This window comes from Epinephelus moara, chromosome 21 (genome assembly GCF_006386435.1).
Source record: "Epinephelus moara isolate mb chromosome 21, YSFRI_EMoa_1.0, whole genome shotgun sequence".
Taxonomy (NCBI): Eukaryota; Metazoa; Chordata; class Actinopteri; order Perciformes; family Serranidae; genus Epinephelus; species Epinephelus moara.
Genome location: NC_065526.1, coordinates 9,194,677 through 9,221,011, shown reverse-complemented (window position 1 = coordinate 9,221,011; position 26,335 = coordinate 9,194,677). Strand labels below are relative to the sequence as shown.

At 41.4% G+C, this 26,335-nt stretch overlaps 2 protein-coding genes across 2 annotated transcripts in view; both read right to left on the bottom strand.

The window, feature by feature from the left end:
• tnr (tenascin R (restrictin, janusin)) overlaps positions 1–26,335 on the bottom strand; it is a 253,786-nt gene that overhangs the window by 90,653 nt on the left and 136,798 nt on the right. Inside the window, exons 4-11 of the mRNA XM_050033765.1 lie at positions 23,211–23,331; positions 20,105–20,327; positions 19,871–19,971; positions 18,084–18,246; positions 16,755–17,231; positions 5,851–5,970; positions 4,451–4,594; positions 2,310–2,425 (exon numbers count right to left, since the gene is read on the bottom strand). Of these exons, the coding sequence (XP_049889722.1) occupies positions 2,310–2,425; positions 4,451–4,594; positions 5,851–5,970; positions 16,755–17,231; positions 18,084–18,246; positions 19,871–19,971; positions 20,105–20,327; positions 23,211–23,331 (1,465 nt within the window). The remainder of the gene's footprint in view (positions 1–2,309; positions 2,426–4,450; positions 4,595–5,850; positions 5,971–16,754; positions 17,232–18,083; positions 18,247–19,870; positions 19,972–20,104; positions 20,328–23,210; positions 23,332–26,335) is intronic.
• mrps14 (mitochondrial ribosomal protein S14) overlaps positions 1–26,335 on the bottom strand; it is a 252,315-nt gene that overhangs the window by 218,511 nt on the left and 7,469 nt on the right. The gene's annotated exons all lie outside the window — the stretch shown is intronic.

The window sequence follows — 26,335 nt, the reverse complement described above, 5'->3', positions numbered from 1 at the left end:
TAAGGTCTGTGGATCATCAAGAATACCAGGGACACTGTGTCTGGAAAAAAAATGTTGAATATTTTTTAAGGTCACTTTTCAATTGAATTCCCTTCTTTTGTACTGAGTGAGAGCGGAGATGTCATTGGAGGACATCTTAAAACCAGGGCAAAGAAAACATGGTGAATACTACCGAAGGTAAGTGAGAAAATATGTTTTTGTAATATGGTTGCATAAATAAATCAGTGATACTTTTTAAAAACATTTTCCCTTTATACTGTAATGTGTACGTATTATAAGCTGCATGAAATAAATGGGGTGTTCCTCTCACTTGATTTTTTTCAACAAGTAGCAGCTTCAGAGGCTTAAATGGGCAACAAAGATAGATTTTTAGTTATTACCTAGCCCTGCCTGTCCTTCCCGGGAGTGAAGGAGTGAGTCACCAGGGTGCAATCTGAAGAACACTTCAAGTTCATGTAGACATAATATAAACAAATATTTTATATAGGAGGAATACTGCAGAACTTAACAGCCTCATATTTTCTTTTTCCATTGTCACTCTTGACCATGCCGCGCCGATTTGCATTTCCATTGTCAATTTAGACGCACCGTGCCTCACCAAACTGTGTCCGAGATGGACTTTCTCAGGAAACCAAGCAAAGCCAAACCAAACCAAGCCAGCCCATGACTGTCTAAAGGGGGTAATAATGTGTCCTTACCTTTGAGCTTTAACCATTACCTTACTTATTTAACATGAATTATAATGCTGAAATATTTTAGGGAAACCCAAACCATTATGCACGGTCATGTGTTTGTTTCTGTGAGTGTGAATATTATTTCAAAAGCTACAGCAGCTTGTCTGACAATCAAAAAAACACATAGGAGGGAGCTTCTCGGAAACTGAAACAGTTCTGTTGTCCTTGAAAAAGTCACATATATTATATAAATCAATACTGAGAATATTTCTTATGGCCATATAAGATGGTTGAACTACTATAATACTAGTACAGTTCTGCCAGCAGCAGTATTGACTGACTGATTGCTTTACGGCTTTATCGATTTATTACAGAATGCCCTAAATATAACATATTAGATGGTGTGGTAGGTATGTATGTGGCAGTGTGGTGTTTTATTGGAGTGTCAGATATATACTGTAGCTGTTTCTAACAGTGTTAACGGCAGGTCACGGATCTCGCCTTGCTTCTCTCTCTCCCTCTCTCCCTGTTTCCTTTTTACAGAGTAGTGAGTTCTGTGTTTGTTCACATAGGCCAAAGCTTTCATGCCTACTTCCATTATGAGATTGTCAAAATTCACAATCCCCATTGCTGGATTAAATCCACAGGGGGGCGGGACTGCCAACTCATAATATGATTTCCCCCGTGGCTGGAGCGAGGGATGGAAAGCAAGGAAAGATAGAGGGAGGAACATTTGCAGAAAAGGATGGAGAGAAAGAGAGAGGTGGATGTGAAAGAAAGGGATGGAGGGTACCTTCGGGGGTAGAGAGCAAAGGGTTGGAGATTTGGAGTGAGAGGTTTTGGATGGAGGAAAGGGTGGAAGGGTGGGAAGTGTTAGAAGGAGAGAGACGAGACAGACTGGGTAAAAGAGAGAGGGCGGCTAAAAGCAATAAAATGAAATTAGGAGGCCCGCTGGTTCTTCCATTCAGAAATGTACTATCCTTAAAAGGGTTTGAAATAAACACAAAAAAAGCATCTTAACATCAGATTTGAGGCCGGACCAAAGGATATCTTCCCCCGAGAACACCTTGAAGGAGAAAACCAATTACTGTGAGAGGGCATGAGATTAGAGTGCAGAGAGTACCTGAGTTTACAGCGGAATTAGTCAGAGAAAGGTTTTTGCTTTCTGGCTTTAAACCTGGCCCTGCTATGGTTTTACAAAGGGTTATTGTGGAAAAAAGGGTTTAATGGCTCATCCACCTAATAGCCAATAAGCTTAAGACAATCCGCTTGTCTAATTTGGTATGGGCTTCAAGTTGAGCAAAACCCCCAAGAAAACCTAAATCCATCCGGTTATTCTTCTTCCTGTTTCCACACAGAAATTGGAAATCATTTAGAGATCGGCATTAGTGAGATTTAGAAATAAGTCTGTTCAATGAAGAACATTTTATGTGGTCAACAAGCTGTGTGTGTGTGTGTGTGTGTGTGTGTGTCATTTGCTGATTATTAACTAAAAGCATAAAAAGTCTCTTTTTTTCCCCTTCTGTTCGTCTCACACACAAGGACAGTGCACTCGGGTCTCAGCATGTGATAGTGCTCTTACATTGGGACTGACAGCAAACACATACACTGAGCGTTCACACAGCTCTACTCTACCTTGGGGATGAAGCTGATCTCCCATCCATCGAAGGAATAGTAGAAGGGTAACCACTGGACCTCCACTGACGTCTCTGTGATGGATTTGAAGACTAAACCGTCGGGATTGGAGAGATCTGGAGAGGTGGCCAAAGACGTATTATTGTTCTTCAGTGACCCGCAAAGCCCATAAATCACAACTTCATCTCATGCTGAAGGTGTCTACTGCTGAACCTTTCTCTTTCACATTTATTTTTCTACTTTGTTCCTTCTTTCTTCAGTCATTTTCCTTGTTTCGATCACCCTGATGTTGCACTAAATGTCTGGATTGATAATTGTTTGGTGCCTTTTTGTTTTTTGATCAAAAAGTGCTATTTGTTTCAAATGCTTAGAAACATGCTTTAGATACTACTAGGCAGCAATTATAATATATACTTCCCTCATTATATTGATAAAAACTATATGATGAAACTAAAAAGTCAACCAAGCACATTTCTCTCAAAGTTTGGTTGCAAATGTGATAAATTAAGATAATCAATCCACCTGACAGGTGTGGCATACCAAGATGCTGATGAGATAGCATCATTACTACACAGGTGTGCCTTGGACTGGTCCCAATAAAAGGTCACGATGCCACAGATGTCGCAAGTTTTGAGGGGGTGTGTCACTGGCATGCTAACTGCAGGAATGTCTACCAAAGCTTTTGCACATACACTGAATGCTCATTTCACTACTGTAATATGTTTCCAGTGTTGTTTCCATTAAATTGGCAGTACATACAATCGGCCTTACAGCCACAGACCACATGTAGCCACACCAGTGCAGGAGCTCCACATCCAGCATCTTCATCTTTAAGATCGTGAAAGACCAGCCATCAGAACAGCTGATGCAATAACTGGTTTGTACAACAGAAGAATTCTGCACAAACCATCTGAGACCATCTCAGGGAAGCTCATCTGCATGTTTATCAGCAGTTTGTCATTGTAACCAACTTGTGTGGTTGTGTGGCCAGCTGGATGTACTGCCAAGTTCAGGGAAACAACATTAGGGTCAGCTTATGGTAGTGAAATGAACCTTCAGTTCATAGGAAACAGCTCTGGTGGACATTCCTGCAGTCAGCTCCCTAAAATGGCGCTCAGTCTGATTGAGATTCTGTTTTAAAATGCTCTAAAATGGTCAGTTTAGCTGTTACGTTTCTGAAACTTTCTCCCTCCAGACTCCCCTCAAGGGTTGGATCACAGAAGATATAGATTGAACATTGTCCCATCCAGTGTTAAAGATGTGATTACAGCCCTGAGATTGTACTGATGGTAATTACATGAAAAAACCCTGCAGCATTAGTTCCTTGGTTTAAAACAAATGACTCATACTTTGATTTAGGAAAATACTAAAATTACGTTTTTCACAGGCAGCCGTGCCCTCATAAATCTTTCCAGATAATCAAATACTACATTTCATAATTAAGTTTAGCAAAGACAACCCAACAAATCATATCATATATGAAAAATGGTTTGCATCAAGCTTAATTGCCCCAAATTGACTTTAGAACTCCAAACTCTGCTATCACTGAAATTAAAGTCACTTATCTGTGAAATGGAGGATCATTTTACCAGTCAAGACTAAACTAATGGCAGCACACTATGTAGCCTGCTGATGTAGAGTGGATACAATATTCTGTTTGCCAGTAAAAACAGGCTTTTACTTTTTAAGAGGTTTGGTGAGTTTGCACACTTCTGATGAGCAAGGAGGCAACTCATCAGATCTGACGACCTGGCATTAACACAGACCAGGAGGTACACATTCAGAAGGTGTGTGCTCGAGTGTGAGTGACACTGAGCAGGTGTTACAGGTAGAAAAAACAACCAGTTGTCACAGAGGAGCAGGTGATATTCTCACTCTATTGACACTGAGAAACATCTTGGGAAGGATTTAGCACAAAAAAAAAAAAAAAAAAAAAAAAGGTGAGAGACAGGGTGCATGTGCATGCGCATGAATGTCTGTGTCCATGTGCATGTACAGCACCGAATGAGACAGAGAACATTTTATGAGACATCGAATTGAGGTATTGCATTTAAATTCTGTTGGTCATGAACCTCAGTGGAATATCCTTTAGGGCTCCCATGAGAACATTTTGTCAAAACAACCCACAGGGCTGCACTTACAGGTCGAAACGGTGATGCTGGCGGGGACGCTGATACTGTTGTTAATGACAGCGAACACGTTGATGTTGTACTCCATGCCTGCCTCCAGGCCTGAGATAGTGCAGGTGGTAGTATTGCCTGGAATCCTTATCTCCAGTTGAACACCTGACAGAAAGACAGGCAAAGAGATACACTGGTACACGTTTTTTTTAAGGTGCAGCATATGACATTCAGAGCATTCATATAGCAGCAAACAACTATTTGCTATGTAAAGATATAGTGGAGTAATTGCATCCTGAACAGAGAGTGAAGTCACGCTCCCTCTGTAAATGTTATAATCTGAGCTTCTCTGATCTTTGCTGTGGTAGTCAGTCCAGCCACACATGTATATTGGTGCTTGTGATACCGTGTGTGTGTGTATCCCACTATTTAGCTAGTTGCCGCCACTCTGCACTGTGCTCAAATGGCGGTTATCACTGATAACGCTGCCCTGAACCATGGTGGTGGGAAAGGCATTGTTGCGGAAGCATAACATCCACCCTCCAGTTCCCACATTAATACTAGGGTTGCGAAGGGATGCACAGATCTGATATTGCTTACTTTACCCTATACCCTTTACTCTATCGCTTACTTTACTAATAAAGTTTAAAGTAGTTTTTCACTCAGATAAAACTGCAGTTTTTCTGGAAATCAGTTATTTGTTGCTCTTAGACAGTAGCCCACCCAGCAAGTTGCGCTGCGCAGCCTCTGGCAACTATAGTTTTAGAGGGGCGAAGAAAAATTGATTTCTGGTTAATAGTGTAATGTTAGCTGTTAGCAAAACGTCAGCAATATTTGACACTGGAAAGACCCACCAGCAAAAAGGCAACATGTACAGTAAACAAGGCTTTAGTTTCGAGGTGGTGGCACTAGTGTTGCTAATTTCTTACAAATCTTACGAAGTATATGAAGAAGCATTGCAGATGTATTTTATTCATGTTTTACAGTTTAACAGTTTAACCTAAGCCATGCAATACACTGATAGCAATGATTTCACATCCATACAGGGTCAGCAGTACACAGCTGTTAAATTCTATTTCAACTCAATGGTGTGGGATAGGTACTCTGTATCAGGCGATAGGCAAGTTCAGGTAATGGAATCATTATCAGGAAGGAACAAAATCAAAACATCACTAATTAACACCGTTAGCTCTGTCAACACTGTTGCTGTTGTTAGCACTCTTGGCAGTGTTAGCGTCGTAAGCTGCTAGCTGCTGGCATGTTAGGACAATCCGGCTCAAACTTGGAATCAAAGATACACTCCGAGTGTCAAATACAGCTCCTTTAACAAAGCTGTGAATGCTTTCAAGAAAATTTAAATCTACTGCAACTGACATTACAGCCTTCCATGCTTTCAAAGGCCAGCATAGCTGTGTACTTACCTCCAGGGCTGCTTGGTGTGTAGGTCACTAAGAAATCTGTCAGCACAACTGACCCCTCCCACTCCACGTCAATAGTGCGATCCGTCACGCCTCGTACCCTCAGGTTCATGGCCGGTGCCACTGTAGACACACACACAAAAAAAAAAATCATGTTTAACCATTTTATTTATTTTCCTGTTTTTTTGTGTTTTGCAGTAATAATCATACAATGTAATCCTCATGTCATCCTCACAGTAACCTGCTGGTAAACTGTGTCCAAAGATTGCAGTTAGTCATTACCTGCCTTAGTGCATAAACAGCAAAAAAAAATTATAATGTCAGTGCAGGTGTAACATCTTTTCTGCAGACTGTTGCAAAACTGAGCTACACAGAAGGAATGTATATGTTCATATTATATGTGAGATGACTTGTGGACTGATGTGTTAGCTAGAAAAGCACTGAATTTAAAGTTATGTGCATCAACTCAACATTTTAAAGTGCAAATATTGCACCACAGAATCTAAAGGACAAAATACCCATGCTGATATTGAACCTCAGCAAACACAAGTCAGCAACACTAGTCTTGTCTGATGGGCATGAGTTCCTTCAATCCTAGGAAAGTGGTCCTTGAAATACTTAGTGGCTCAGTTATTATAAAAATTGACGCCACACTGACTTGTAGTTGTATGGCTCTATCCTTTAAAGGCAAACACTTGAGGTGTTGGAACTGCCAGCCTGGCTCTGACAAACTCGTTCTGAGAGATCTTCATTTAAGTGTTTTTCCCAGACCTCCAAACCACTAACAGATAGAGTGGTCAAAACAACTCACAACAAGAGAATAGGCCAGCAGTCTCAAAGTTGCTTTCTGGATTAGATTAGCTTTTCTAACCAATACCTGGTTCTCCAGTCAGTTTAGGATGAGACAGTCTCTCCACACAAGCTGCTGTATAATAAACATCAAATAGAATTACAAGATGGATTGACATGAAATATCTGACCATCTAAGACTATACTGTTTGCTTTACAAAAATCTGCTTTGACCACATGAAGAAACAACTCATTGTCAACTAGCCAGTTTTTAATCATATTGAATTCCTCACTCAGGATTAACCTAAATTTGTTCTCATCATTACTTGAAGCCGAAACAGCCATCAGCATAAAATAATACACGCACTCATTGCAAGCAGAAATCATTTATATGTAATAGAACCTAGGGGGGGCCCAGAGCACTACCCTGTGGAACTCCACATGTTGTAAGTTCACTAATAGATAGATGGCCTGGGACCTGAATACTATAAATTAATTAAGATTAATTAGATTAATTAATTAATTAATTAATACTGGTGGCCACAGCAGACAAGTACTTAAAGGTATACTATGTGGGATTGTTGGTTACTGTTTGTAAAGTCAAAGTTAAAAACAACCCCAGATTCACTTTTGTTTGGTGTTTTGCCTCACTATATTTGCTTTTTTGTCAGTGCTGTGTCTCTTCGATGCCTGCTGCTTACAGTCTGGCACCTGGTTGCTACATTATTATTAAGTCCCAACCTCACCTGAGTGTGGTGGGGCTACATGTCCATAAATTTCCTGAGTACAGAAAATAAGAACAAAATAAGAAAATACAGGAAGAGGCCTGAGTTTTTGCAGAACAAAACACCATGTTATGGTTCACCGTATTGCCTGTTTTTTTAGGTCACCAGTGGACTCTTCCTTCTGCACCCCGCTGTCAGCTGCAATATCAGGTAGGCCAGAGGTCCAGGTCCCTCTTCATACACAGCACCTGGCAGAGCAATCCTGGCTACTACCACAGATTCCTTCTCTCCTAAAAAGCCCCTTCCTGGCTGCGGGCAAGCAGTCCTCTCCCATTGAAGCATCCTGGTCCTTGTACCTTGGGTTAAGTTATGCTCTCTTTCTCCTATTGCATCAGGATCAGTAGACCAGTGACAAAGAGTAATTGTGGAGCATCTACTTTTATCTGTGATATCAGTGTGGATGGAAAACAGACCCTGATGGATGTATCTGGACATTAAGAAACACATTTCTGTAATGAGTGCCTCAATTTTTTGCTGTTCAAGCATGTTTACACTTTTACGGCATGACTGTGCCATCCAGGGTACCATAACCAAGTACTTGTAAATATTGCTAATGCACACAACATAGCTACATTCACCGTTATCTTGCTTAGTAAAACCAGTCTCCGCATCCGTAATCTCTAAAACAGGGCAACAAGCTAGACTGCATTGCGTATGTGCGTTGCATGCAGTAAAAGAAGCCAGTGCTTGTGGCAACAAGAGGCTGAGTGTTTACATGAGAGGGAGAAGCACTGTCATTCACTCGGGCTGAAGTGGAGATCGTCAAACCATAAGCCCGAGAGGTGGTGTTGAATGTAAATGTGGAGGCATAAACAAGAGTGTTTACAGCTCCCACTGCCAAAAACAACGACAAGGAGGGAGGGGGGCAGGTGAAGGACATAAAGGAGGAGGAGACAAGACAGAAGGTACAAACAGTGTGAGTTGGAGAAGCAACAAGACGGATTCACATGCAGAAGACAGAAGAGAAAAAGTCAAGACAAGATGTGCCTCAGGAGGGCGAACGTCTAACATAAAAAGACAGTTTAAAGAGAGAATAAGGATGAAACAAAAAAGGACAGACAGAGAGAAGTAAAGTGAGTGGGATAAACAACCTCTCACCCCCTCATCATCTCTACATCCTGTGATACAGGACTCTACAGCACAGCACTGAGTCCTCCTCAGGGGGGACCTTTGGACACTCTAGTAGCCGTTTCAGCTCCTTCCTCACACGCTCGACAGATGGGAGCATGCTGCACAGTAGTTTGCTCATTTTGAAACAGTGAACCTGCACTGGGGACAAATCCCACAGCATTCACTTAGCTAGATTTATTTCATCAATTAGACTCAGCTTTGTCAAGTATATGAAGGGAATAACAAATCAAACGAAGAAGCAATAATCCACGGGACAGTAGAAGAGTGATTGAATGAGGTCATGCAAGGAGGCTGAACAGACGAGTGGCTTGAAAGTAAGGACATTAACTCCCATAGAAAATGAAGGGCAAACTCTCAAGTGAGCGCTTAGGAAAAGTTAGTTGAACTTTTTACTAACCACTCAGCAAAGATAGACAAGCCTTAAGCATCTCACCTCGTTGTAGCTACGTAAAAAGTCATCAATGACCAGTTAATTGTGATGCAAATACATTGATTACTCTGTTGTTGCCAAAGACAACCTCACATCCCATCAACGTTTCTCAGTTGCATTATAACAAGAGAGTTTCTAATGTTTGTGATTGGACCAGTGTCCAACTCCAGCAGCAGTTTTCAGTTTCTAACTTAATCTCAAGTTTTCTTTCTTTCACTTTCAGCACACTTTGTTCTTGGGCTGCCTTCAAGGTCTTCCCACGTCAAACAGTTTTAAGAACTTGCCCCAGGTATAATATATAAACAAAGAATCACCAGACGTGAAGGTGAATCTGAACAGAACTTCTCATCTGTATACATGCAGCCTTACAATAGAAACATTATCTCACAGCTAACTGGGATTACACAAATACATTGGTTATATTACTTGAAAATTAATTCAAATGCTGAGGGAGTTTTTGTCCTGTCAGTTTATGGACAATTGTGAAACCATTTTTCAGGCATGTATCTTTCCTAAGGTTTGTTTCAAAAGGGCAACTTGCTGAAGGTTATTCAGAGATCTTGCCTGGAGTCTTTAAGTCTCATTAGGTCTAATCAGTATGCTATCATAGGCAGATACAGCAGTGTGTATTCAACTAAAACCTGAAAGGTAAAACCCCAGCTGACAACTGAGGTCAGTGCATCATCAGAGGACTAACTTACCTTCAGGCTACTTTATGTAATTTCAATTCTCTTGTTAATTTGCTTGCGACTACAATAAAATTTGTAGGGTGAAGTACAATATTTGGGCATTTCTGTGTAATAAAAAGACATTTAATTATACAGTTTTTAAACACTTATCTGTTTTCAGTTTCCCACCTTTAAATGGGGGTCAATGATTCATTCTGCTGGTGCTGGACTAAAATCCCATTACCACTGTGCTTTGAGATTGTTTTCCTTGCACCAATCCACAGTAAATAGTCCCTAATCTGTTGCATTTTGTTTGAGTTTACATGACCCAGTTACAAAGCAAACCATGGGTCTCGCAGATGTTTCCTGGCACAGAATGGGCCTTCAGGGGGTGACTACGCACAACAAGTTATTGTTATCAGTACTACTACTCTTATCAATACCCCTTATCAGTTCTGTTCTTTATCAATAACCGTTTTGGTTCTTTTTCATTACTAAATAATTTCTGTTTTATAAACTATATTGTTTGGGTACCTTTCACATTTGAACCAATACCGATAACTGAAAGTCAGTGCCGGTACCCAACGGTATCATGTTTGGCAGTTTATTCTCTCTATAATAACAAAAATGTCATTTTTGAACAGGCGGTAGGGGTGACATAGTCGACCCTATCTATTATACTTTACCCTGGTCAACAAGTGATGCTACTCCTCTGCTCTTTTGTCTCTCTCTGTTTAGACACAACTAACAAATGTGTGGAATAAGTACAAAATCAATCACAATCACACCCAGCAGTGATACAAGGATATTTCTAAAATAAAATACAAAAGAAAACAGCTACTGAAACTATCTCTGCAAACTGGCCCTGCAACAAAAGTTTCAGCTTGCTGGGAAGCCAATTGAGCTCTGAGGGTGGCACCATTTTATTACTGGTTAATAGTTAATTAACTGAAGCTATGCTAAACCTATGGGGTTTCCTATACTGAAGGGCAAATTTGGTTTCTTAGTAGAGCTTAGATTCTCTGCCCGAGCCCGGCCCGAGCCCGGCCCGCGGGCCCAAGCCAGGTCGGGCCGGGAGCCCCCCTCCCTCTGACGGGCCCAGGCTGGGCCGGTCAGATGTGACTTTTTTTTTTTTTTTTAAAGCTATGATTTGATAATGTTATAGGCTATGTATTGTAGCGACCCTGCAGTAAATGTTCTGTTATGATGTCAATGTTCTGTGAGTTAATGGCATGTTTGGGATTGAATGAGGTGCGGGGTGCAAGTGTGACGGGGATGAGGAGGGCTGTGTGAGTGCGCGTGCTGGTGTGTGTATGAGCGAGCTGGAGGGGAGAGCAGGAGTGCACAGATGGAGTTACAGCTAAGTTGTTGTTTGTTGGTTGTTTTGGCGTGGTTACGGCCAACAGTAACCTGTACTGTTCAGTAATAAATGGTGGTTTAATTGCTGAATAACTGCGTCATCCTTTCCACACGTCCAATGTTGCAACATTGTGCGCGCACAGCCCTTCACCACCTGGATCCTAAAATAAACACCTGTTTTATTACATAATCATGCTTCCGTGTTGCGCCATTCATTAAGATCCTATATTTCTGTCATTCAAATAACAAGAATTGTGGTTTAATACTCTTAATTATATCAGCCAACTTATTGAAAAATGTCGGGTTTAAATTGGGCTCGGGCCCATAATTACAGTTAATTGGACGGGCCGGGCCGGTCCTGGACATAACGTGCACGGGCTCAGGCCGGGTCGGGCTGGATTTTCTGGGCCCGATCTAAGCTCTATTTCTTAGTCTACACTCTGCTAAAGCACCAAAAAACGAGAAGCACACTAGACTTTTGCTAAAAGTTCACGTCTCTCTTGGCAAATAAAAAGGCAGCTTCAAAACATATACTGTCAAAGATCTTTTGTCATACAGGAAAAAAAGAGAATCAATTTCTATTCAGAGCAGGAGAATGGTTCTGGATATTGAAGGACTTTTGTCACAATCTACAACACAATTTCATTCAAAACCGTGATAACAGTGTGTGTCCTCAGGCTGCAGAGGCAGACTGTGAATGGCACAAAGAAATACTGCGTCCTTTGTCTGCAGTTTTAAGTTCAGGTGTGCATCTAAAATGAGCGTGTGTTGAGGTGGACTGTCAAATGTCTGTCAAAGCCTTTTTACATCACAGTTCAAACAGTTAATATGCCTAACAATGTAACTGATAGAATCAAAGTTAATTTCTATTAGGCCATGCTGTTCAGTCAAACTTGCCTGATGCAATACATCAGAATAAGCCAATGACAGACATGCATAAGGGACGGTATCAAACTTCTTTGTAGTGCTGATACGCTGTACACTGCAGAACTTTAAAGCTGTATCGCGGCACAGAAACCCACAACTATGTGGAAAATGTAAATGTGATGTGTCACCACTGCTGCACTCAGAGGGTGTCAACAACGTGAGAATGTCACTGCCACTTTTCCACTGTAGCATCAGGACTCATCAAAATGACTGTGAATTCCTCTGCTGTCAAGATTTAATGCCACTCTTCAGCACAAGTTGATCTCTGCTCCGTGGGTGAATGTATTTCTATGTGAAGTAGGGATGCCACGGTACCTAGAAGTCACGTTTCGGTTCATATCCCAGTTTAGGAGTCACAATTCAGTGTGAGTTCAGTACAGCTGGAAAAAACAACAACAAAAGCATACGAATCTGTTTCTTTTCTTTTCTTTTGAACTGGCACTTTGCCAACCGGCAACTTTGGTCGAGTATTTTCCAAAAAGGCAACAGGTCACAACAGGCTACAAAACTGAAAAGCCTTTATGATATGAAACTAAAAATACTAAATACTGTGAAACTTCAATTACTAGCCCAGGCTATTATTTTCTTAAACCACTTAACTCAACATGCCTACATTTGGGACAGGCGTATATATGGGACAGGCCTTTAATGTCTTTCACACAAAACTGTTGGGAAATAGTATAAAGTTGTTTATTTAACCCAGTATGAATTTTACTTGTATAAAAATTAGGCTTCAGATAATATATTAATCATGAATCATTCATTTGATCGAGCATCAGAGACACAGAGAGAGTTATGACACCTGGCATACCGACACAACACCACTATACCCTACTAAAACAATACTCACAACTTTTTGATTCTTTTGATCTGAAGACCCTTACGGACTAAAGGAATATGAATACTTACAGGGTAATCAACGGATGGACACGTAATTTGACTTTATGGCTGCTTCAGAGGTAGGGAGTCACCGCCTTTTTTTTTTTGTCTCTCTTGTTTATCAGCCCAGCAAATCTGAACGAATTATTCTTTGGTGCTCATGGTTTCAGTAAAATTAACTGAACAGTTGAATAGTGGAGAATCTAACTGAGCTAACAAAGTGCAGGATCTCCATTTTGACAAAAGTAAAAATGCTTATATTTGTATGTCCGCTCAAAGCTGCTAACTAACATTAGCTCAAGTGGGTAGCCAACAACACAGTTTTATACATCCAAAGAACTTCATGAAAATGAACTGTTCGGCAACAAGACCAGGCGTATAATTGAGACAGGCATTCATTTGTCAAAATGTGTAGAGGGGTAGTAAAAGGGACAAGGCTTTTAATTAAAGTTTTAAATAAAGATGTAAATGCCTTCAGTAATTGTCTAATCATGTTCTGAAATTGCGTCTAAAGACTGCTTGAAAGCAGTGAGGATTAGCAGATGGACCCCGGTTTGTTTTTTCCTTGTCCCTGTGATCAGCACATCTGGGTGATGCGGTTGAATGACCGTTAGCATGTTTGATGTGTTTCCATTCACATACCCTACAACAGTGGGGCAATGTCGACAGACAGTCTTTGTCTTATTAACTATTCCCTCTCCGTTGCTCTTGGGGCTGACCACATACCATTAAGCACGTCTTCTAGCTCCAGCTTTACATTTGCGTCCACCACACGCCAATCTGCTTCAGGACACGTTACGTAACGACGTACAGTGAAAGGTTTCCAGGCAGAAGTGCGCTTGTGAATTTTAATCCCACATTATGTGCATCAGTCTACGTACTGTGTATTCTGAGTGCGGCTGCATTCACCAAACCATGACCCCCGTACTGTGACAGTTCGGCAGGACTACACAAACTGTTACAGCCTGAGTAAAGATATACTGTATCCTCCCCTTACGCCTGAAACATCCAATTTAAATTCAACAGCCTCCATTATTTCTCATAGTGGGAGAATATAGGCCACCGTAATTGAAGCAAAAATACATTCCGCTTTCTTCAGCTTTTGATAACATGAAACACTTAAGCCTGTCACCCTACAGGTCTCTGGTAATTGAACTGCTTCGTTTTGTATTCAGCAAACTATCCCCTACAAGCACTGGCTATTTTAGCCTCTAATTGCAAAGAAATAAGCAATTCGGACTCCCTCACTTGGTATAGATATTAAATGGGAGGGCAGCAAGGAGGAATCAGCTTTGGTAATATGATTTGCCGTCCCTGTCTTTCTACTGCTCGCTCTTCTGTCTGTCTTCATCCTTCACTTTGTTGACAGCTGCCTCAAATGGCAGAGCAGCATCTGATATTTTGGCATTGAGAGCTGGCTGTGAACAACAGGCGAGTGAGACTCAGAAACTGTCTCAGCTGCAGCTAATGTGACAGCTCTCTCCCCGGATGAATGTGACTTTTGACAAATGAATGCTGTTACACCTTCTGCTGTCCAGCAAGTCATGCGCCCCGCCACCTGCATTTGAAGCACAGAGGGGTTTGTTGTTCAGGGCGGCACGTTTGCTAAAAATGATGGGGCTGAGTTTTCAGACACATGGACCTAACTGCTGCAGCAGAGAGAGAGAAAGCCGTGCATTCATAAATCTATGCAACAAGTCAAATCTATCTACCTGCTCTGTGGGGCTCAAATACCATAATGGAGCATCATGGGTAAGAGGGTTTACTTTCCATCTAAACACTACACTAGGCGGTTAAATTTATTGCTTCCTTTATTCTTGTTAAAGGTGTGATGATAAGTGAAAATACTTTATCTGGCTGCAAACTCTCAGCACCACATGGCACATGAATGCAAATACAGTGTTTCCCCTACGTAGATTTAGCAGCAGGGCTGCATTGCTGCCAAATGATTAGTACTGCTGCTATATAAAAATCTCTTTATACGCAATTAACTAGCCATCTCTACTTCAAGCAGCCAGAGTCGGGACAAGCAAGGATTATAAATATAACAACACTAGATCAGGTTGCTCCAATCGATCGGACACCGATTGTTATTGGCCGATATTCATGCTAAACAGTTTGAAGGACAATCAGAAGAGCCAGTCAGATGACGCAAAAACACACGGCGCATCTTCTTAACATGCCGTTAAAACGGTTTCACTGGTCGGGCTGTTCTGACAAAATGTAGCTCTCACTGAACATTCATTGTCACATTCCTTGCTTACTGTGATCCTGATGTCCAGCTCACCTGCCTATCCTGAACGCAGGCACACCGTCTCTTTCTTCTTGCTCACCACACACACACACACACACACACACACACACACACTGCACTGAATGCTTCTGTAGAGGCTGAGATATACTCTGCTGTTTTCAGTGTTTACATTCAGCTTGTTTGTCCTGTACTGTACCCACACGAACAACATGACATCTTTATGAGTCACTTTGTCTCTGCGACTGGAAACATGGTTGATTGGGGAGACGGGGCAACTGTTACAGTTTTTGGTTTTGACGTCTTTACTGAAAAACTTGAACTATTTGGATACAGTTTTTTATGTGGGTTACTTGTATCTGTGTTCTACCTGGTAAGAGTCATCACCTGTAACAAGCAATGTTAGAGTCACAATACTGATTGAAACACTAGATGGCAAATCTTACATCTTCACCTATATGCAGGAGCGCGTGTATCAACATATGGGGTATGGGAAGCATTTTCTTAAACGCAGTTCAGTATCAGCAGACGCCGATTATATTATCTTATCTGGAAAAAAAAACCTGGGGGAAACACTGCAATAGCTACTGTACTGAATTTGACGTTTCCTGAAGCTGCTTGATAAATTAGTCAATCGTCAGAAAATGAATCCCTGGATTATTGTTTCAGATACAGATAATGCCAAACCTTTTCTACCTTCCCTGTATTTTATTTTGTTGCTTGTGCAATGTTATTTTTCTGTCATGATTTTATCAAGACAATGTATGCTTTTATTAATTTACTTGTATTCTGTTATTTTTGTCTGATTATTCCTCTCTAAAATGTAACGATTTGCTGTTTTTCTGTTGTATATAACTGTAAAATGTATAGTTTTAGTCTTTGGCTGTTGCTCAGATTGAATCTTCAGGCTTGGGGGAATTGTGATGGCCTTTTTCCCGACATTTTATAGACTAAATGACTAATGAATTAAGTACTTCATTGCAGCCCTTAACAGCCCCATATACGTGACAGATGGTGTTTACACAAATATGTGGGACGTTTACATTCTCATCTCTATAAAAATCCACTCCAAACTTCATCGCACTGAATCAGACATACTGATGACAGTGTGAGAGCATCCCAAACTAGACTTTCTAACTTTAACAGAAGCTTAAGGGAAAATATCTGACTGTTTGCTGGTGTTATTTATCAAGCAACACAAGTCAGTTTCTTCTGACTTTTTTTAGATTTACTCCCACACTGTAAGTAAACCAGATAAAGACACATCAAGATGCCTTTTCTAAAGATACTCACTAGACTGTAATCTGAAGCATGCATTCAATTTTTGCACCCAAATAAACCTCAGAGATAGTGCCAGCAATTCATGAACAGAAAATGTGCCCGCATTACAGTAAATTGCTTTTGGCAATGGAGGCACTCCATCTAATGTTGGAGCTCTAATTTTAAAAGAAACCTGTTTCTGGTCACAAATTCAGAGTGAGGTGTCTGAAGGTCACAGAGTGCCGTTGTGAAACTGTTTAGGCTGGATTTCTGCTCTGAGTTGATTGATCCTGGTCACACTGACAGCAAGTGTTAGGGGAGTTTCTGCTTCAGGGGAATGAACCACAAATGTCTGACAAACTACTTTTTGTACTGGACAACAGTCAGGAGGATCAAACGGACCTAAAGGATAAAAAGTAATAGCCTACCAGAGTTGCAGTCATCTCCTGCAAAGCCATCCTGGCACACACAGAATCCCTCCTTGCAGACTCCCTTCTTGCTGCAGTTGTTGGCACAGTAGACCAGCGAGCAGTCCTCTCCCACGTACCCGGGCCTGCACTGGCATGTCCCGTTGATGCACAGTCCCTGGTCTGAGCAGTCATTGAGACACCTGCCGACCATGCAGTCCTCGCCTGTGAAGGACTCCTCGCACACACACTCCCCGTCGATACACAGCCCGCGACCTGAGCAGTCTGAAGGGCACCGCGGCTCTGAGCAGTTCTCGCCTCCAAAGTCACGGTCGCACACACACTCCCCTTCCACGCACACGCCCTGGCCGGAGCAGTCGTCCGGGCAGCGGGGCTCGGAGCAGTTTTTGCCGGCCCAGCCTTCCTCACAGATACAGCCGCACAGGTCAAAGCTGAAGCTGCCATGGCCACTGCAGCCTGGGACAAAATCCATATGACCTATGAAAAAAGGTTATATACATTGTATACAGTGTGACAAAAGGATGCTTAATTCAAGGATGAAAAATTTAGCATATAGTCAGCTAGGGTAATATTTCTTTTATTTTAATATAAACGTATAAACGAACACATCCAATCCTCTTCATGTTCACATTAGGACTGAATACCAGAAAATTGAGATTCCCAGTCTGATGAGAGAAACTGTAGTCAAGACATCAATGAAAACCTGTCTCATTTTGTACAATTCCATCTCGCTGCCGTCCTCCTCAGCTGATCATTTCATCCTCATTCTGATTCACATCGTGACTGCTGGAGATAATCATATTCCCACTGAAGAGAAGGAGCATTTTCAGAAAATATTTGAATGGGGTGATGGTGTCAATGGAGCAGATCCTTTAACCATAATATATCCTATAACTCTATCCATTCTAGTCCCCTCATATTATAATGGCAGCATCTCTTGAATAGTGAACATTTGAGCATTTTTACCAGTTGCAAAGGTTTCTTCACACCTTTTAGACCGAGACTGTGTGGGGGGAAAAAAGTCGCCCTCCAGCATCAATATTCTGCTACCGTCTGTCTCCTCTTCATTCATGGTATAAACTGTTTTTTTCTACATCTTTCACTTATGGTACCTGTTTTTTTTTGTTTTTTTTTGACACTTTATGAGGCCGCCTGTTTTATAGGAATTTCTTCCAGCTCTTCTGTATCTTTGCTTTGAAAAGCCTAATGCTTGATACCTGAGGTTTTTTTGTGCAAATATTGCAGGTAAAATACCTTACATATATATATATGAAAAACATTCTCCTGCTTTATCCTTATACTTTGTTGTCATTGTTTAGCAGTACTCACCCATGGCTGAGCTCTCCCCACAGCATCCAGATCCACACTGTGCTCTGAGCAGGGACACTTCTCTCTCCAGCATCTCCACCCTGGTGGCAAGCTGTTGGATTGTAGTTGTTGCAGGACAACCACATGCAGCTTTAGGGATGTTGATGCGGTGGGTGAATGTTACCTGAAACAGAACAGTTTGGTTAAAAAGTGCATATTGCTGCCTAAGGCCATCTAATTATACATACAGTGCCATTTATTTTACAATTATGGGATATTTTGTTAATTTCAAAGTGACACTTAACCCAAAACCAGGTATCAAACACTAACCTGTAGGCTTGCAGAGTGGCAGAAAAACGTTTTCATTGTGTAATAGTGTCAAAACGTCCATAGAAACGTCTTAACAACCACCTCCCTGCAGCACTGTCTGTCTCCTTCTAACAGCAGGAACAAAAACTGGCTGCTTTGCTGCCCTCAAGCCAACGTAAACTAAAAAGCTCCACAGGGTCTCAACAGGTGTGAGAATTATGGAGGACAGTGGCGCACTTAGCCAAATGTTGGTGAAAATATGACTGTTTGGAACATTAGCATATAGATGGATGTGTTATTCATAGTTTGTCATGTATGTTTTGTAGAGTTGGGTGCTGTTCAAATTAGAATTAGGTACCGGTACCCCGACAGTACTTTTTTCTGACACCTCACTCTCTCTCTCTGTATTAACAAAAATGTACTTTGAGTTGTGAAAAATAAGTCAGAACTTCCAGCTGCTGGGCAAAAGTGAAGTGAGAGTAAACTAGAGTAGAGCGTGCTGCTCTCTGGCTCTGTCAGCAACAGCACACTGTCCTCTGCCTACTGTCGGTTTCAAAACGTAGATGAATAAATTTATTCAGTGCTTTTTTTTATTGGGTATTAACCTTGCTTTAACAGGTCACTGTAACGCCCAGGAGACGCAGCTGAGCCTGCACGTAGCTGGTGCAGACAGCTGCATAGATTTAAATGAGTGAGAAAAACGCTTCTGATATGCTTGCGATCTAGACACAAGGAAGATCTCCACCTGGTGACGCTGCACTAAGTTCCAGCTTGATCCGATTTTGTTCTATCCTCCATTGTCAAAAGTGGCCACGATCACCTCCAGCAGCCACGTCACAGCTGGAGCAGGACGCATTCTCTCGCCCAGGTGTGCTCTCAGGTACCAAAAGCTGGCACCAATTGATTTAACGTGAACCGTTACGTGGTAGTATCAGTAGTATTTTTGATCGGTACTCTTCCAAGTACCGACTTTAACATCCAAATCTAATGTTTTGTTATGTATGCAAAACAGTGTTCGCCTTATAAACCAACACAACTTTTGGAGAAATCTGACATAAAATCTAATTACGCTGCATTAGTGGTTTGACAATATTTCATTGATGCTTTAATACTGTCACTTTTTCAATCTTGAAAACTGGTCACCATCACAATCAACTGTTATAAACTTGAATTCACAATGACCACAGATTTTAGCGTCTATACTCTATGAGTGTCTGACACTGAAAAGATTGGGCACTTTTGTTTTGGTTTTGGGTGAAGTATCACTTTAATTATTTCTGAGCAAAACAACATATCACCATAAACATCAGTATGTAAATGACTGTGTGATGAAACAGATGTTGTCCTTTAGAATAATTTCTGCGCCACATGAGACTGTCTGCCTGAATCACTCACAAAGACTCTCCTAAAACTAAACTCTTGTATCATCCAAAATACTGTTTCGCTCTTTATGCTTCACTTCTAATTAGGCAAAAATAAAATAGTGCTTAGATACATACCTGGCTGTCAGCATCCAGTGTCTGCTCAGTGTATTCTGCTGGTCCACTTGGATCCACTGGACCCTCCACAGAAGGTCTGGACCCCAACTCAGCACGAGAACCTTTCAATCAAAAAGAATGGGTCTAAATACGGCATGTTTGTGTGTCTCTATGTGAACAAAAGGTGCCCTGAGGACAGCAGATAAGACTAGAGTGAGTTTAAACTCAAACACTGGATCGATCGGAAGACCTCACCATCACCTGGGGCAGGTGGTGCGGAGGCGTCCAGGTCGACAGAGCACAGAGACTCCAAGGGTACATTGATGCTGTACACATGGTTGAAGACCACGGTTTGGTCCCGCAGGGTCTCGTTGGCTGAGGAAGCAGAGGGGGGCTGATTCCCCCCTGGGATCTGTCTCCTCACTCTGGTGGTACGAACCAGCTTGTTGTCTCCTGATGGAGCAGCGTGAGCAGCACCCTGGAGAGAGAGAGACAATGTGAAACAAAAAACACTGCACGTGGTTTGCACTCAGGGGTTTGTTTTTTGTCCTTTATATCTTGTGTTCACAGAATATGATGGAATGAAGACTAAGAAAACAACCCAGGAGGGACACAAAACAAGATGACACTAATACGCAGTATATGAAGGATTTTTCTCGCTGGTTGCAACACTGACAAAACAATTTTCACATAAAAAAAATGGGTCATTTGCAAAAAATCTGGTGACAGTTTGGTATTTTGAGGCTGTGCTTTCTTTTTGTCTGGCAGGAGGCACAGAGAATTTCTAACACTGGATAAAGCAAGCAACATTTCAAGGGGAAAGAATAATAAGCAAAAAATACAGCCACAGGCAGACATCCTGGGATCAACTACTGGCTGTATTTATGACATCTTGCTGAATTTGACCACACTAGCACTACCTGTGTGCAGCTGACCATTCCTGAAACCCATTCACTGAACAGCGACCGTCCCAATCATAGCTTAGCAACCGTAACTAGGCACAGCAGGCCTGTCAAGATTTGGACGTCTCCACATGTCGAAGAGATGTGCAAGAGGCTGCGGAGGAACAATGCTCTTTAAATAGTTGGAGGGTGTGTGTCTTATTTTCACCCTTTCCAAAACCAAAACCCAAGAGTAAATGCGTAAGGAATGGATTAAAAAGTATGTTTATCTTTTCAAAGCTGCAAATGTCAGGATGTCAGCCTAAGTAGCTTCCTACTAATAAAGCATTACATCCAAGGCCAGGGAGCACATCATTAACTAACCACATTAGTTTGTGGGGTTACAGGTCACTGATATCCACTGTTTAGTATTTCCTAACTGTATTAAAACTGGTCCTGGATGCTGTTAGATTTTAGGCTAATGTTGGCAGCTCTGTCTAGTTTATACCCCACCAACCACAGACATTGTTACATTTGCCCCCTCGTCCTTAAAGCCCTTCCTGTTGTAATGTTGAAACACACAGGTAAAACACACTGTTTGAAAATAGGAATAAGTGTGTAAGATAAGCCGTAAACAGCAGTTTAAGGTGCCATTTTTTCTTATCATACTTTTAATACTAAGCTGCTCTAAACTGCAATACAAGAACAATGCTTTTTCTTTGTTTCCACGTCTCATCTGTTAGTGAGGATGGTACAGGCCCCCAGAAAAGCTGCATAGCCTTGCTTCCAATTTCTCCCAGTGGCCACTCCCCATATTCCAGCGAAAAAAATCCTCTGCAGCCCAAAAAGCCCTTCCCCTGCAGACCACCATAATAAAAGAGACATTTGTAAAACTGTTGACATGACACCTCTTTCTGTTCTGAAATTTTGATCCATGATAGTTTTACATTACTAAAACTTTTCTCAAGCCAAGAAAAACGACTTAAAATTCCCTGATGTCATCATAATGTAAAGTCTATGAGCTGAGCGGGAACTCGTGGGCGGGGCCAGCAGGAGAAACACTACTCCGCATATTCAGTTGGCCGCACACAGCAGAAGATAGAAACTTTTTAAAAGTATGAGCCAGCTGAGCATCTCCATTGAACTCAACTGGCACCATCTTGGTGTTCGGTATCTAGTTATTCTTATACATCTGTGGGAGGTGACTTTTTGCCAGGGAAATGCAGCTTTAGCCTCAATTATTGCATGTATACAGTCACCAGGTGCATGTTTAAGATCGCTTTTTACAACAATCTCTTTTAAAACGAGTCTGATTGACACTTTAAAAAGTCAGCCAGAAACATAAACAACTCATGGAGCTAATGTTAGCTTAATTGGCAAGCTAGCTTTAACTAATTAAATCTACTCATCATCATTTCAGCCACAACATTAAAAGGTCACTGAATAGAAATGAGAAGCCTGATTCTGTCTGTCTGTCTACCTCTGTCTGACATCAAGACATATTCTTTACTGAGAGTTTCGACTGGTAAATCTGCCAACACTGCATATGTGTTTCAGGTTGTGACGGTATAGATTTTCTTCGTTTCCCCGGGTGTGAGTATTCCTGGTCTTCCTCTCCATCAACACTGATGCATATGATCATGTTATAGAAGCAGTGTGGCTCAACAGGGCAATGCATAGTGTGTGTGTAGCAAGAGAGAGTGCAAAGGGAAAAGTGAGCAGTGAAGGCGTATGGTGGCAGTAAATGTACAGAGCAGGTTACAGTTTGCCCATGAATAAACACTGCAGCTACTCTTTACCTAAGACGCTCCCGTGTCTAGCTTCCCAGCTGCAGGGCAAAAGTGAAGGGAGAGTTACAAACAGAGTGTGCTGCTCTCTGGCTCTTTATTGAGCATCAACCTCTTGTTTATGTGTGTACTGTTGGAAAAAATAGCCTTAAAGCGTAAATAAAAGCTTCAGGTCTCAGTTACAACTGTGAGATGCATCTGAGTTGTGAGCCTGCTGCAGACATGAAATCAGAGCGTGTTGTGTGAGATGTGCGAGTTGAAAACACATCTGGTTCACTTGCGGTCTTGACACAGGGTGAAGAGCAACTATATGCACTCCTGTAATTTTCAACAGCAGAAATTTAATAAATGAATAAATTGCTGTGAGGACAATAATGAGCTCAACCTGGTGGTGGGCATCACCTGACCCCAGTATAGTGATCATACAGTTATCTTCACAGCCTCGTTTGAGTATATGCATGACTAGAAAGGTTGACATATATCGCAGGAAAACAACACTAAACTCCAAATCATCATTTCTGTTTGATACTCAAACTGGCCAGTGTGGATTTGTGCCCAGAGTCGAGTGATTAACTTCAGTGCCAAATATAGTAGATTGGAAATACATAATGAATATGAGGGGGAAAAAAAGCCCTGGGCAGCTCGACTCAGGAAAAGAAATAGCCAGGGCAATTTTGTCTGAACACATTTTACCTGTAGAGCAAGAAACAGAGCCAGAGCCAGGATCCAGCCTGCTGCGGGCGCAGTGGCCCTGTGATGCTGCTGTGCCAGTGGCATGCTGGGAAGAAACCTCACCACTCCTGTCCACTCACACCTGTGGAGAAGTAAGATGAAGCAGAGAGGTGTGAGAAGAGAAAAAGCAGTCTGTGATGGGGTGTTTTGAGTTGCACAAAAAAGACATACTGTAGCTGTTCCAGTGTAGTTGTTAAATCTGCCGACATGGAAACGGTTCATGTGTCTGTTGTGTGTGGGTTTCTGTGCATGTGGGGAGTCCCACTGCCATCAGCTTATCCTCTGTAAATGGTAAATAAATGCCTTTGATCTGATGTAAAATAATTGGCTTTAGACAGGAAAAAAAAGAAACTCCTCCAGGGATTTTGGAAGTGGCTAAGAACCTTTGAATGTATTTCACTGTGCAATACCAAATATTTGATCTTTCCACTCGGGAGGAATACAGAAATATTGCTCAGGGAGAGAGTTGATAGATGGATTTCAGTAGAGAAATGGTTTGAGTGATGCTGCTGTAATCCCCTCTCCACGAATGTGGAAGTGAGAACAGGGACAAACTGAAATAAAAGCAGCACAGACGGAAAAAGGGATGTGGATCCTTCAAGCTGACTGTTACGTATCAGTGAAGATAAAACGGCGCAGAGTTGAAGTTTGCCTTTCATGCTGCTATTTGAATTTACTGAGTTTTGTCACTATCAGCTGAATCAAACATCTTACCCAACCTCCAAAAAAATATGTTTTATCTTGCAAGTGCGGGGGACAGCTGGTGTCTTGAAAGTATGAGGACAAGACTGAAAAGCAATTATATCAGTGGTATGTGTGTGTTAATGTGTCCTAGCAGTAATTTTCAGCGCAATTCCCCTGAGTTTTAGCATGTTCGTGTCTACGTATGTGTGGGAAGAATACAGTTCGGGGGGGGGGTCTCACAGATGAGCCTGTGTAGTCTGTATTCAAGTGCCTCTTTTATCACAACAATGCATCTCATGTTGGTGAAGCAGGCTATTGCTCTCAGCTGGCGCCTTTCGTGAGAGCCAGATGGAAGTCTTCTTATCACACCTAACTGGCTCTGCCTTTTTTTTTTTTTGATCATTTAGGGTGGAAATGTTGAAACTTCAGTGTATTTGCACATAAATGAGAAACAGAGAATCCCAGAGTGTGTGAACCATGAATCCTTTTAAGTTTGTCTCATTGAGGCAAAATAAAAAGCTTTTTTTTTTTTTCCATAAATTGATGCAGACTCAGACTTCCTGCTCACACAGTCACACTTTATAGATCTTTTGCACCCATCTGAGCACATCTTTCATTTCAAGGCAAAGTGGAGCAACCTCTGTGTATGCGTGTGAGGCTTGCGTGGTGTACAGACCCACTCATATAAAGAAGGTTGACACATACAGTACATCATAAAGGACCCATAGGGGAAAGATAGCTGCTCATACGCTACAATCGACAGCATGCCTCGCTTCAGATGGTGCCACTAATGCTTTCAACAATGACTTTGGCCTTGCTGGAATAGACTCCAAACCAATGCTGCCTGCTCTGCGCAACAGAGATGGAAAAATGTTCTGCTTTGAAACCCTCCCCTAAAGCATGGAGCCGCTGTCTGACACGACACGAGCCGTTTAACTGGTGAATTCACCAAACAAATGAGAAGCATGCTGATGATGAAGGAGTGAGCAAGCCAACTGGAACCATGTTGTTCACAGCCATTAGCTAACGCAGCATCCCCTCGGCTAGCTTCAGTAGATGGCTCACAAGCATGCTTAGAACACGTGATGATGATGAATGGCACGACATGGACGTTTCAGTTGTTCCTTGTTACAAGCATGATGGAAAACAGCTCTCAAGAACAACCGTGACCATCATGTGTTTAATAGGAGTCTGACCAGTACTGAGTATGTGAAGAAAATAAAATTCTCTGACATTTAAGTCGACATTAGTTTTTTTTCCCTCTAAACACATAACATTATTTTCAGAAATTAATTCTTAAAATAATTTCCAGCTAATTTCTTAGAAGTGTCCTGAAAAGAACGTTATGTTTTGCTACAAATTACAGGAAAAATAAACATCCTTGAGAGAAAAAATACTTTTGGGCCCAAGTAAATATTCATTGTTCACATATTATTGGTGACATCGTTCTCCATATTATGTTGAACTGTACGCCTGTCTGACCATCTGTGCACTGATGGAAAGACTCTCTACATTCACTAGCAATTAACTGGACTTCGTTAACCTGAAATGTACCAATTTATTGTCTTGTTTTGGGGTTATTTCACCCATGTGCCATCCAGGGTGGGGGAAGCACAGAGGGGATAGTTTAAAGACTGGAGGGACAAGAAAGAGTTTATGAGAGTTGATAAAAAATGCTGATAAAAAAAGAACACCAGGTTTGTCTACATATGTTATAATGATCCATTTCCTGTAAAACAGATGCATGTAGAGGCTGATTATTTGCTGTTAAACCTAATTTAACCTTGAGTACTCAAAAATCAAAAATTTTGAAACCAAGATGGACAAGAGGTCGTTAAAAGTAACGGCAGGTAAACATTTACATTTTAATGACAGGCAGACAAGTCCATCTGCTGATGAAAATGGCATGATACAATTGAAAGCACAAGAGTAGCTGCTAAATAGATCTTGTAGGGCGATTATTTGTCAGCTATGTTAAATATATCTTTGGCATTTCTACAGTGAAATTTCTTTTTACTTTTTTATCTAACATACACTGATACTGACAGGTTGTCTCTTTTCTGTGTTGTGATTTTACATGTTTTGTGTTTTATTGCTGTTTTAATGGATAATCTAACATCTGGCCAAGAGACAAGGGATGTTGATACATCTGCATTGTCTCAGTACAATTAAATTTACATGAATAAATACATAAATAAATCAGCTGTAACTTTCGGACGGGCTCTCTTTTATACCAGTTAATATCAGTTTCTTTAACCTCTTTTCTACGACAAAGAAACAGAGTTAAAAATAGATGTGTCACAAGATGAAAATTCATGCAACCTTTTTATCTCACTACAGACAAACAAGATAAAGTTCTCTTGTATGCATGTAGTGTCTTGCTTTAAGGCATACTGCTTTTA